The 11,970-nt window shown below is 43.0% G+C and overlaps 1 protein-coding gene across 1 annotated transcript in view; it reads left to right on the top strand.

Moving 5' to 3' along the window:
* Window positions 1-353: 353 nt before the first annotated feature.
* Window positions 354-11,970, top strand: part of LOC115131285 (DNA-binding protein SATB1-like) — a 30,897-nt gene continuing 19,280 nt past the window's right edge. Inside the window, 6 exon segments of the mRNA XM_029662866.2 lie at window positions 354-597; window positions 3,538-3,799; window positions 3,975-4,160; window positions 4,318-4,444; window positions 8,059-8,182; window positions 9,922-10,033. Coding sequence (XP_029518726.2) covers window positions 3,565-3,799; window positions 3,975-4,160; window positions 4,318-4,444; window positions 8,059-8,182; window positions 9,922-10,033 — 784 coding nt within the window. The 5' untranslated portion in view covers window positions 354-597; window positions 3,538-3,564.

Genomic DNA, 11,970 nt, shown 5'->3' with positions numbered 1-11,970 from the left:
TACATTTGGTTTACATAGGCTACCTATTAGTACTCTATAAACGTGTAGTCTAATAACGCCCAGAGAAACTCGGTGACCGGTAGATCCATGGGAGAGGAGAGGGAGGTATGGAGCGCGTGCGCACGCTTGTCCGCGCGTGTTTGTTGCAACCAATAGACAACTGAAGAAGAGATTGTTGAGTTGCTTCACAGACAGACTAATGACACTCGCGGTGTATTGTTCGCTTAATCCGTTTCTCTACAGGATCCCTGTAGCCTACCAGCTGGTCTGTATCGTCATCCCGGGAACAGTGGCCGTCACTGTGGATGCTTTGACTGAGATTTCGGATAGACCACCTATAGGCTCGTTGCTTTGACTGAGATTTCGGATAGACCACCTATAGGCTCGTTTCATTCCGTTGAAGAGGTCCGAAAAACGCAGCCAGCCAGAGACGACGGGGCATGTTGCTACACAGCTAATATTGACACGATAGACCAAGTGAAGGCGAAAGTGAGATGTTGTTCACACACTGAAACAGAAAACAACACAAGGAACTGTACTATTTTACTAACGGCATCTCGGAGTCTCAAGAGACAAGAAACCAGCGGCGGATGTCAGGTTTGTCTGATTTCGCCTACTTCGATTTTAAAAAACAGAACGTTTTTGTGGATGTACCGGTACCTGAGATAAATATAACTGAGATTGTGGAGGTTTTGTTGTTGTTGTTGAAATTCACAACTAGTCAATCTACAATAATGGACGACGCGCAATAATGAGGACTGACAACGTTTGCCTCTAAAACTTTCTCCACAATGAGTGTGACAGGGCGTTTTGTAGAGTGCTTTTGTCCGGTCGGCTTCTGTTGTCTTGATATGCCACTGTCAAAGTCCGATGTCTATAGAGACAGATCGACATTTACTGGGCTGGGTGGTAGTCCAAAAAAGGTTTGTCAAAATATTTTTTTGTTGGTTTGGGGAGGATTGTGTGATTTTTGTATTATTTGTCACAGTGCATTTTTTTCCCTGGTTTACATTCCCCATTTTGCAGGTTATACTATTTAATTCCTTCAATATAGCCATTTCCTCATCTGCTCATCTGCATGTTGGTACTTCTCTTATGCACTATGCTTTTCTGCCCACTTACTATACAGTCAACTCTATCCTGCCCTCTATCCATATTGACAATAGTGATATGTGGATAGTTTGTCCAGATCTGCAATAGATTAACTAGCAATCATACCACACATAATATCATTAAAATCTGCACCAATTTTCAATATAAATCCACATGAACGTAGAGGAATAGCTGATGCGTCATTTCGCATGAAAGAACTGTCAAGACACGCAGCTCTCATACAAATGACATTTACTGTATAAAGGATTCTCCTCTTCACATTTCTAAAAATAGTAAAAAATTAAATAATGATTTATTTAATTCATATGAAACAACTATTTTTACCTAATTGAATGAATGATGTCCTTCGCCATTGTAGTGGTTGGGGTTCTGTTACTTAAATCGCGGTCAATCGAATCATGGGAATCCAAATAATCATTTGTGAAAATGTTTTTTGCTATAGCCATCCGAATGAATTGTGTCACTACAATACTAATTTAGTAAATACTTTAAGTTGGACATTGCAACTTAATAGATGCTAGTAGTCAGCATGAAGCAAAAACTTTGAAGGTAAGATATATAGCCTATCGGCTCTATAAAATATGAAATGCATGCTGAAACAGTCATTTTCAATGTTTTTCCCCAAACACCATCCTCCTCAGTGAATTTCATAAAAATAAAAATTGTGAAACATAAAAAAGTTATCCTTTTTAGATAAAACTATACTAAATATAGTCACATGTCAATTGATTACAACACTGCTTTGCAATGGTCTACAGTAGCCTCAGCAGCACTCTGTAGGGTACCACCATGATGTAGCCACTAGCTTCGGTCCTCCTCTGGGTACATTGACTTCAATACCAAACCTAGGAGGCTCATGGTTCTCACCCTCTTCCATATACTTACCAAGTAATTATGACAATTTCCAGAGGATGTCCTCCAACCTATCAAAGCTCTTGCAGCATGAACTGACATGTTGTCCACCCAATCGAAGGATCAGATAACTAATCTAGTACTGAAAGCAAAATCTACAGCTAGCTAGATCTGCAGTGCATAAAATGTGGTGAGTAGTTGACTCAAAGAGAGAGAAACGTATATAGTTGAAAAGTTTATATTTTTATTAACCTTTATTTAACTAGGCAAGTCAGTTAAGAACCAATTCTTATTTCCAATGACGGCCTCAGAACAGTGGCAGAGTTCAGGGGCAGAACAACAGATTAGTATCTTGGCAGCTCGGGGGTTTGAACTTGCAACATTCTGGTTACTAGTCCAATGCTCTAACCACTAGGCTATCCTGCCGCACCAAATACATTTTTTCAAAAATGAAGGAGAAGCGAGAGAGAGAGCAGGGTACCCTGATGGGGACTCAAACCCTGGTCCCTGTGACTGTCATTCCAAAACCATTATACTGTCACAATCCTGGCTATATGAGCCTTGATACAATTCCTACCAAGTGGGCACGATGCATAGGGTGTTTGCCTTTCACGCTAGTAACCCGGTTTCACTTCCTTGTCCTTCCATTTGGATCAGTTGTGGGTCTACTCTCGACAGATTATAAGGTCTAGAAAGGCACAGTACAGGACAGTCTGGCTGTATGTTACTTCTGATACTGATGCGCTGTCTGTTGATGATCATCATTCTCCCAAGTCGTCCTATGCGCCCAGCAGGCTCAGTTATTCAGGTAAGCTTAATGCACGTTCTGCCTCCTTTCCAGTCCAAGCGGCTATTCCTCGACCTCAAACTTAATGCTTCAATATAGCCTGAATATTTGTCATTTAACTTCTAAAACGTGTAACCAGTCACAACTAGTCACAATGTTTTAATCTGATTAATTCAAAAGTATTTTGTAGGTTACCTGCGCACATTCATCCACTCTAATGTAATTCCAGCATCCAAACTGCACTGGCCATTCCATTAATGGAAAGAGACATCTGTTACAAAACACCAGAAAGTTGATTAGAATTCAGAGATTGGAAAATTCGTTGCATATATTTTATATAATTATAAATATAGCATCAAAATGTTGATCATCTGATTTCCCCCTCGCTGATTATTGTCTGCAGGTGGCTCTGATCATAGTGTAATGAGACCGGCAGGGAGAGTGAGCTCACCTGTGGTGGTCGCCGGAGCCTCAATGTTCTGGCCCGTAGCCCTGCGTGGCATCGACTGTGCCACTAAACCCTGCAGAAGTGGTCAAGTCGATATCAACGTTTATAAACACAGGGTTGCTACAGTTATTTGTTAGTTGTGGTGGTAATCATTATTTTAAAGTTCATTATATGAGGGGGAGGGTGGGCACATTTTGTTTTACAGTTAAGGGAATGGTCATGTGAAAATATTCATAATGTTGGGAAGGGGGAGCTTTTTTTTCAACAGTCACTAAGGTTCTCAAATTAACTCAAGGACTTGTCAGTCATTCAGTTTCTCGCTCTCTCTCTGTCTCAGGTGTTTCTGAGCTACAGTGTTAGTGTGATGGACCACCAACAGTGTGATGGAGGCCAAGTGTCAGAGAGCTGTGACTCACTCGGTAACGGGGACTCCTGGCCCCCACCTGCCAAACTGTCCCGCCTGGAGCGGAATGGTGGCATGGGCCCCCCAGGGCCATACCAGGGCAGGACGAGACAGGGGAGCCCAGGGGCCAGAGCCCCCACCCCGGCCCCCATACCCACGATACCCGCACCACAACCTAAGAACTGGCATAAGAGAGGTAGGACTGAAAAGAAGAGAGGAGGAGAGGAGAAAGGGAGGAATGGGTGAATAGAGGAGAGAGAGCGTTTATTCATTGCAAGAGTGGACAACTATTACCTTTTCATTTCCCATGCCCTCTGCTTCTATCTGAATGCTGTGATGTGATTGGCTGTGCTGTGTGTCCGTCGTCCCAGGGAGCCTGCTGCCTGTGCTGTGTGTGGTGGAACACAGAGAGAACCCAGTCTCGGCAGTGGAGGCTGAGAGGCGAGAGGAGCATGCAGAGTTTGTACTGGTCAGGAGAGACCTGCTGTTTAACCAGCTGATAGAGATGGCTCTACTGGCCCTGGGCTACTCTCACAGCTCAGCAGCACAGGCAAAAGGTACACTACACATACATATGCTTTGACACACACACACACACACACACACACACACACACACACACACACACACACACGCGCTCTTCCTCCAGTGTCATTGTTTGTAACAATGTCTGTCTGTCTCTGTCTCTGTCTCTCTGTGTGTGTCTATCTACAGGTTTGATCCAGGTGGGTAGGTGGAACCCTGTCCCTCTGTCCTGTGTGACTGATGCTCCTGATGCCACAGTGGCTGACATGCTGCAGGACCTCTACCATGTCACCACCCTCAAGATCCAGCTGACCAGGTACCCAGAATCTCTTGAGGACAGACATACGAAACATAAATTGTATCTTAACGTCTGTCAACAGATTATAGGATGCGGCGACTAACGAGGAACTTCCCTGGTTATCAGGATAACGTTCTGGATCTTTAGAATGTCATAAGGGAAGGGGACATATGGCCCATAGACATGCTTAGGACATGTGGAGAGAAGGACATTTGGCCCATAGACATGTGGAGAGAAGGACATTTGTCCCATAGACATGCATGAGACATGTGGAGAGAAGGACATTTGGCCCATAGACATGTGGAGAGAAGGACATTTGGCCCATAGACATGTGGAGAGAAGGACATTTGGCCCATAGACATGTGGAGAGAAGGACATTTGGCCCATAGACATGTGGAGAGAAGGGCATTTGGCCCATAGACATGAATGAGACATGTGGAGAGAAGGACATTTGGCCCATAGACATGAATGAGACATGTGGAGAGAAGGACATTTGGCCCATAGACATGCATGAGACATGTGGAGAGAAGGACATTTGGCCCATAGACATGCATGAGACATGTGGAGAGAATGCCATTTGGCCCATAGACATGCATGAGACATGTGTTGAGAAGGACATTTGGCCCATAGACATGTGGAGAGAAGGACATTTGGCCCATAGACATGTGGAGAGAAGGACATTTGGCCCATAGACATGAATGAGACATGTGGAGAGAAGGACATTTGGCTCATAGACATGAATGAGACATGTGGAGAGAAGGACATTTTGGCACATAGACATGAATGAGACATGTGGAGAGAAGGACATTTGGCCCATAGACATGCATGAGACATGTGGAGAGAAGTGGGGTGGAGTGACCAAAGAGGTTCTGGCACTTGGACTAGTTTCATATGTGTTGTGTGAAGTAATTAACTAATAACTGCCACCAGGACACACACACACACACACGTGCACACACTCACACACACGTGCACACACACACGTGCACACACACACGTGCACACACAAAAGGTGGTACAGTGCCTTCAGAAAGTATTCATATGCATTGATTAATTCCACATTTTATTGTGTTACAGCCTGAATTCAAATGGATTAAAAAAATAATAATTCTCACCCATCTACACACAATACCCCATAACGACAAAGTGAAAACATGTTTTTTTTTGTTGTATGTTTTCAAATTTATTGACAATAAATACAGAAAAATCTAATTTACACAAGTATTCACACCCCTGAATCAATACTTTGTAGAAACACCTTTGGCAGTGATTACAGCTGTGAGTCTTTCTGGGTAAGTCTCTAAGAGCTTCCCACACCTGGATTGTGCAACATTTGCCCATTATTCTTTTCAAAATTCTTCAAAATCTAGCAAAATTGGTGTTGATCATTTCTAGACAACCATTTCCAGGTCTTGACGTAGATTTTCAAGGACCATTCATTGTCTTCTTGGTAAGCAACTCCAGTGTAGATTTGGCCTTGTGCTTTAGGTTATTAACCTGCTGAAATGTGAATTCATCTCCCAGTGTCTGGGAAAAGCAGACTGAACCAGGTTTTCCTCTAGGATTTTGTCTGTGCTTAGCTCTATTCTGTTTTTTTTTTATCCTGAAAAACTCCCCAGTCCTTAACAATTACAAGCATACACATAACATGATTGTCACGCCCTGGTCTAAGTATTTTGTGTTTTTCTTCATGTATTGGGTCAGGCCAGGGTGTGGCATGGAGTTTTTCTATTGTGGTGTGTTTTGTCTGGGGGTTTTGGTGTGTATGTTAGTGGGATTGTAGCTTAGTAGGGTGTTCTAGGAAAGTCTATGGCTGTCTGGAGTGGTTCTCAATCAGAGGCAGGTGGTTATCGTTGTCTCTGATTGGGAACCATATTTAGGCAGCCATATTCTTTGGTTGTATTGTGGGTGATTGTCCTTAGTGTCCTTGTTCCTGTCTATGTTAGGTTACACAAGTATAGGCTGTTTCGGTTTTCTTTACGTTTATTGTTTTTGTAGTATTTGTATTTAGATTCGTGTTACGTTTGTTTATTAAAACATGGATCGCAATATACACGCTGCATTTTGGTCCGACTCTCCTTCACCAATAGAAAACCGTTACAATGATGCAGCCACTGCTATGCTTGAGATTATGGAGAGTGGTACTTAGTAATGTGTTGTATTGAATTTGCCCAAAACATAACACTTTGTATTCAACCAAAAAGTTCATTACTTTGCCACTTTTTTTGCAGTATTACTATAGTGCCTTGTTGCAAACAAGATGCATGTTTTGCAGTATTACTATAGTGCCTTGTTGCAAACAAGATGCATGTTTTGCAGTATTACTATAGTGCCTTGTTGCAAACAAGATGCATGTTTTGCAGTATTACTATAGTGCCTTGTTGCAAACAAGATGCATGTTTTGCAATATTTTTTTATTCTGTACAGGCTTCCTTCCTTTCACTCTTTCATTTAGGTTAGTATTGTGGAGTAACTACAATGTTTATCCATCCTCAGTTTTCTCCTATCACAGCCATTCAACTCTGTACCTGTTTTAAAGTCATCATTGGCTTCATGGTGAAATCTGCTGTTTCCTTCCTCTTTGGAGTTAAGAAGGACATCTGTATCTTTTTAGTGACTGGGTGTATTGATTCATCATCCAAAGTGTAATTAACTTCATGCTCAAAGGGATATTTAATGTCAGCTTTTTTTGTATTGTTACTCATCTACCAATAGGTCCCCTTCTTTGCGAGGCATTGGAAAACCTCCCTGGTCTTTGTGGTTGAATCTGTGATTGAAATTCACTGCTTGACTGAGGGACCTTACAGATCATTGTATGTGTGGGGTACAGAGATGAGGTAGTCATTCAAAAATAATGTTAAACACTATAATTGCAAATTAGTAAATGTAACTTAATATGTGACTTGTTAAGCAAATGTTTACTCCTGAACTTATTTAGGCTTGCCATAGCAAAGGGGTTGAATTACTTATTGACTCAAGACATTTCAGCTTTAAATTTGTAATAAATTAGGAGAAGTTTCAAAAAACATAATTCCCATTTGATATTGTGTAGGCCAGTGACAAAAATATATACATTTGATCAATTTTAAGTTCAGGCTGTAACACAACAAAATGTTGGAAAATTCAAGGGGTGTGAATACTTTCTGAAGGCACTGTGTCTCAAACCTAAAATAGTTATTCACCTGTCCCCATAGGAAAACCCTTTGAAGAACCCATTTTGGTTCCAGGAAGAACCATTTTGGTTCCAGGTAGAACCCTTAACACAGAGAGTTCTTCATGGAAGTCAAAATAGTTCTCCTATGGGGACAGCCAAATAACCCTTTTGGGACCCTTTTTTCCTAAAGTGTATACAGGAACACACACAGAAACACACAAGTCAGCCAAAGTCTAGATATGCCATTCCACAAGAGGGGGAACAGTTTCAGACAGCATATTTATTCAGTTTTCACTCTACTTCTCTTCCTCCCTCTCTTCTATCTCTCCATTTGTCTCTCTCACCCTGTATCCCTCTCCATTTACCCCTCCATCTTCCCCCCTATCGCCCCCACCTAACTCTCACTCTCTCTCTATCCCCCTCTCACCCTCTCTCTCTCTCTCTCTCTCTCTCTTTCTCTACCCCCCCCTCGCTCTAGTTGTCCCAGGTTGGAGGAACTCCCTCCAGAACAGTGGAGTCACTCTACAGTGAGAAACGCCCTGAAGGAGCTTCTGAGAGACATGAACCAGAGCTCACTGGCCAAAGAGTGCCCTTTGTCCCAGGTACACAAACACAGGCATAAACATGTGCACGCACACGCATGTGTATAAAGGTACGAACACGAACACACAGGCACAAACACGTACACACAGGCACAAACACACAGGCACAAACACGTGCATAAACACACAAACACGCACACATGTGCACGAACACCTGCACACACACAGAGGCACGAACATGTATGCCCATACACACAAACACACCTGTTCATGACCCCACTCTCTGAGGGTGTCTCAGGGGGAATAGGATATGCAAAATACATTTCCATTTCACCACACACACTTGTACATGTGAGAACCAGTACAAATATAAGCACCTTCTTTTGGACCTTTTTTTAAAAACGTTTGACATGCACACACAACTCTCACACACACAACTCTCACACACACAACTCTCACACACACAACTCTCACACACACAACTCTCACACACACACACACACACACACACACACCTATTGAGATGGTTAGTTCTGCTGGTGTAGACTGTTCCACTGTTAACCCTCTGCTACCATCTCTCTCTCGCTCTACCTAGTCAATCTCTCTCTTTCTCTCTGTGTGTGTATCTCACACTGTTGCAAGCCCAGGCATTAGCTCAGTGGGCTAAACCAGTATTGTAACATGCAGACAGGGGACCTCTCGCCCTCTCTCTCTCTCCCTCTCTCTCACACCTTCTCTCTCTCACCTTCTCCCTCTCTCTCTCTCCCTCTTCTCTCCTCTTGATATCTTTCTCTCTCCCTCCCTCTTTCTCTCTCACTCACCCTCTTTCTCTCTCTCACCCTCTTTCTCTCTCTCTCTCCTGCCCTCTCTCTCTCTTTTTCTCACCCTTTCCCTCTCTCCTTCTCTCTCTCTCTCCCTCTCTCTCTGGAGCCGATTAGAATACATATGAAAATAGAAGGTGTAATCAGATGTGTAGATGGCACAGGATTGTCTTGGGAGAAAATCCTGTGTGTGTGTGTGATCTGTTATTCCCTTTGCCTTCAGTTTCTTAAACAACAGATTGCACTTAGTTGAGGCGACGCACGCGCACACACACACACACAGTCTCATCTGTCTTTATTACAGAGTTTACCTGGGGGTATGTTTTAATAACAGAGATCGGAGTTCATTATTATCACACATTCTGTGTTCAGCTGAGACTCACAAAGATACAGGGAGAAAAATGGAGACGGGTAAAATGAGAGGCAGAATGATGATTTAAAATGAGAATCGTTACTTTTTCTCTTTAATAGTATTGTATATTTAATTGTTTATATTCTGACTTCTAATGGAAGTATTACACAGTTCCTCAGCTCTGTCAACAAGATGAAAATAGAGTGTCTCTCAGCGTATATAACATGCTCTTGTATTATTACTGTATTATGTATTGATCTGATGATTGTGGATCAGTATTCCTAATGCTTTTCCCTGACACTGTTTTCACTGACTCCATATTGTTGTATTATTACTGTATTATGTATTGATCTGATGATTGTGGATCAGTATTCCTAATGCTTTTCCCTGACACTGTTTTCACTGACTCCATATTGTTGTATTATTACTGTATTATGTATTGATCTGATGATTGTGGATCAGTATTCCTAATGCTTTTCCCTGACACTGTTTTCACTGACTCCATATTGTTGTATTATTACTGTATTATGTATTGATCTGATGATTGTGGATCAGTATTCCTAATGCTTTTCCCTGACACTGTTTTCACTGACTCCATATTGTTGTATTTTGTCCCCGTCTCTCAGAGTATGATCTCCTCCATTGTAAACAGCACCTACTACGCAAACGTGTCGGCCACCAAGTGCCACGAGTTTGGCCGCTGGTACAAGCACTTCAGGAAGACCAAAGGCATCATGGGTAAGACTACAGGTGCCCTTAAAAGGGTAGTTCAATCAATCAAATTGATTTTAATGCCCTTCTTACATCAGCTGATGTCACAAAGGGCTGTACAGAAACCCAGCCTAAAACCCCAACAGCAAGCAATGCAGGTGTAGAAGCACGGTGGCTAGGAAAAACTCCCTAGAAAGGCCAGAACCTAGAAAGAAACCTAAAGAGGAACCAGGCTATGAGGGGTGGCCAGTCCTCTTCTGGCTGTGCCAGATGGAGATTATAACAGAACATGGCCAAGATGTTCAAATGTTCATGGATGACCAGCAGGGTCAAATAATAATAATCACAGTGGTTGTCGAGGGTGCAATTGGTCAGCACCTCAGGAGTAAATGTTAGTTGGCTTTTCAGGAGAAATACTCCAGATATAACAGACTAACGCTAGCCCCCCGACACATAAACTACTGCAGCATAAATACTGGAGGCTGAGACAGGAGGGGTCAGGAGACACCGGTGGCCCCATCCGACGATACCCCCGGACAGGGCCAAACAGGCAGGATATAACCTCACCCACTTTGCCAAAGCACAGCCCCCACACCACTAGAGGGATATCTTCAACCACCAACTTACCATCCTGACACAAGGCCGAGTATAGCCCACAAAGATCTCCGCCATGGCACAACCCAAGGGGTGCGCCAGCCCGGACAGGAAGATCACGTCAGTGACTCAACCCACACAAGTGACGCACCCCTCCTAGGGACGGCATGGAAGCGCACCAGTAAGTCAGTGACTCAGCCCCTGTAATAGGGTTAGAGGCAAAGAATCCCAGTGGAGAGAGGGGAACCAGCAAGGGCGGTTCGTTGCTCCAGTGCCTTTCCATTGACCTTCACACTCCTGGGCCAGACAACACTCAATCATAGGACCAACTGAAGAGATGAGTCTTTAATAAAGACTTAAAGGTTGAGACCGAGACCATGTGCGTCTCTCACATGGGTAGGCAGACCATTCCATAAAAATGGAGGTATATAGGAGAAAGCCCTGCCTCCAGCTGTTTGCTTAGTAATTCTAGGGACAGTAAGGAGGCCTGCGTCTTGTGACCGTAGTGTACGTGTAGGTATGTACGGCAGGACCAAATCGGAAAGGTAGGTAGGAGCAAGCCCATGTAATGCTTTGTAGGTACAGTGCCTTGCGAAAGTATTCGGCCCCCTTGAACTTTGCGACCTTTTGCCACATTTCAGGCTTCAAACATAAAGATATAAAACTGTATTTTTTATTGAAGAATCAACAACAAGCGGGACACAATCATGAAGTGGAACGACATTTATTGGATATTTCAAACTTTTTTTAACAATACAAAAACTGAAAAATTGGGCGTGCAAAATTATTCAGCCCCCTTAAGTTAATACTTTGTAGCGCCACCTTTTGCTGCGATTACAGCTGTAAGTCGCTTGGGGCATGTCTCTATCAGTTTTGCACATCGAGAGACTGAAACTTTTTCCCATTCCTCCTTGCAAAACAGCTCGAGCTCAGTGAGGTTGGATGGAGAGCATTTGTGAACAGCAGTTTTCAGTTCTTTCCACAGATTCTCGATTGGATTCAGGTCTGGACTTTGACTTGGCCATTCTAACACCTGGATATGTTTATTTTTGAACCATTCCATTGTAGATTTTGCTTTATGTTTTGGATCATTGTCTTGTTGGAAGACAAATCTCCGTCCCAGTCTCAGGTCTTTTGCAGACTCCATCAGGTTTTCTTCCAGAAGGGTCCTGTATTTGGCTCCATCCATCTTCCCATCAATTTTAACCATCTTCCCTGTCCCTGCTGAAGAAAAGCAGGCCCAAACCATGATGCTGCCACCACCATGTTTGACAGTGGGGATGGTGTGTTCAGGGTGATGAGCTGTGTTGCTTTTACGCCAAACATAACGTTTTGCATTGTTGCCAAAAAGTTCAATTTTGGTTTCATCT

Source organism: Oncorhynchus nerka, linkage group LG7 (genome assembly GCF_034236695.1).
Source record: "Oncorhynchus nerka isolate Pitt River linkage group LG7, Oner_Uvic_2.0, whole genome shotgun sequence".
Classification (NCBI taxonomy): Eukaryota; Metazoa; Chordata; class Actinopteri; order Salmoniformes; family Salmonidae; genus Oncorhynchus; species Oncorhynchus nerka.
Note: the sequence above shows the minus strand (reverse complement) of the source record. Positions and strands in the feature narration are given on the sequence as shown.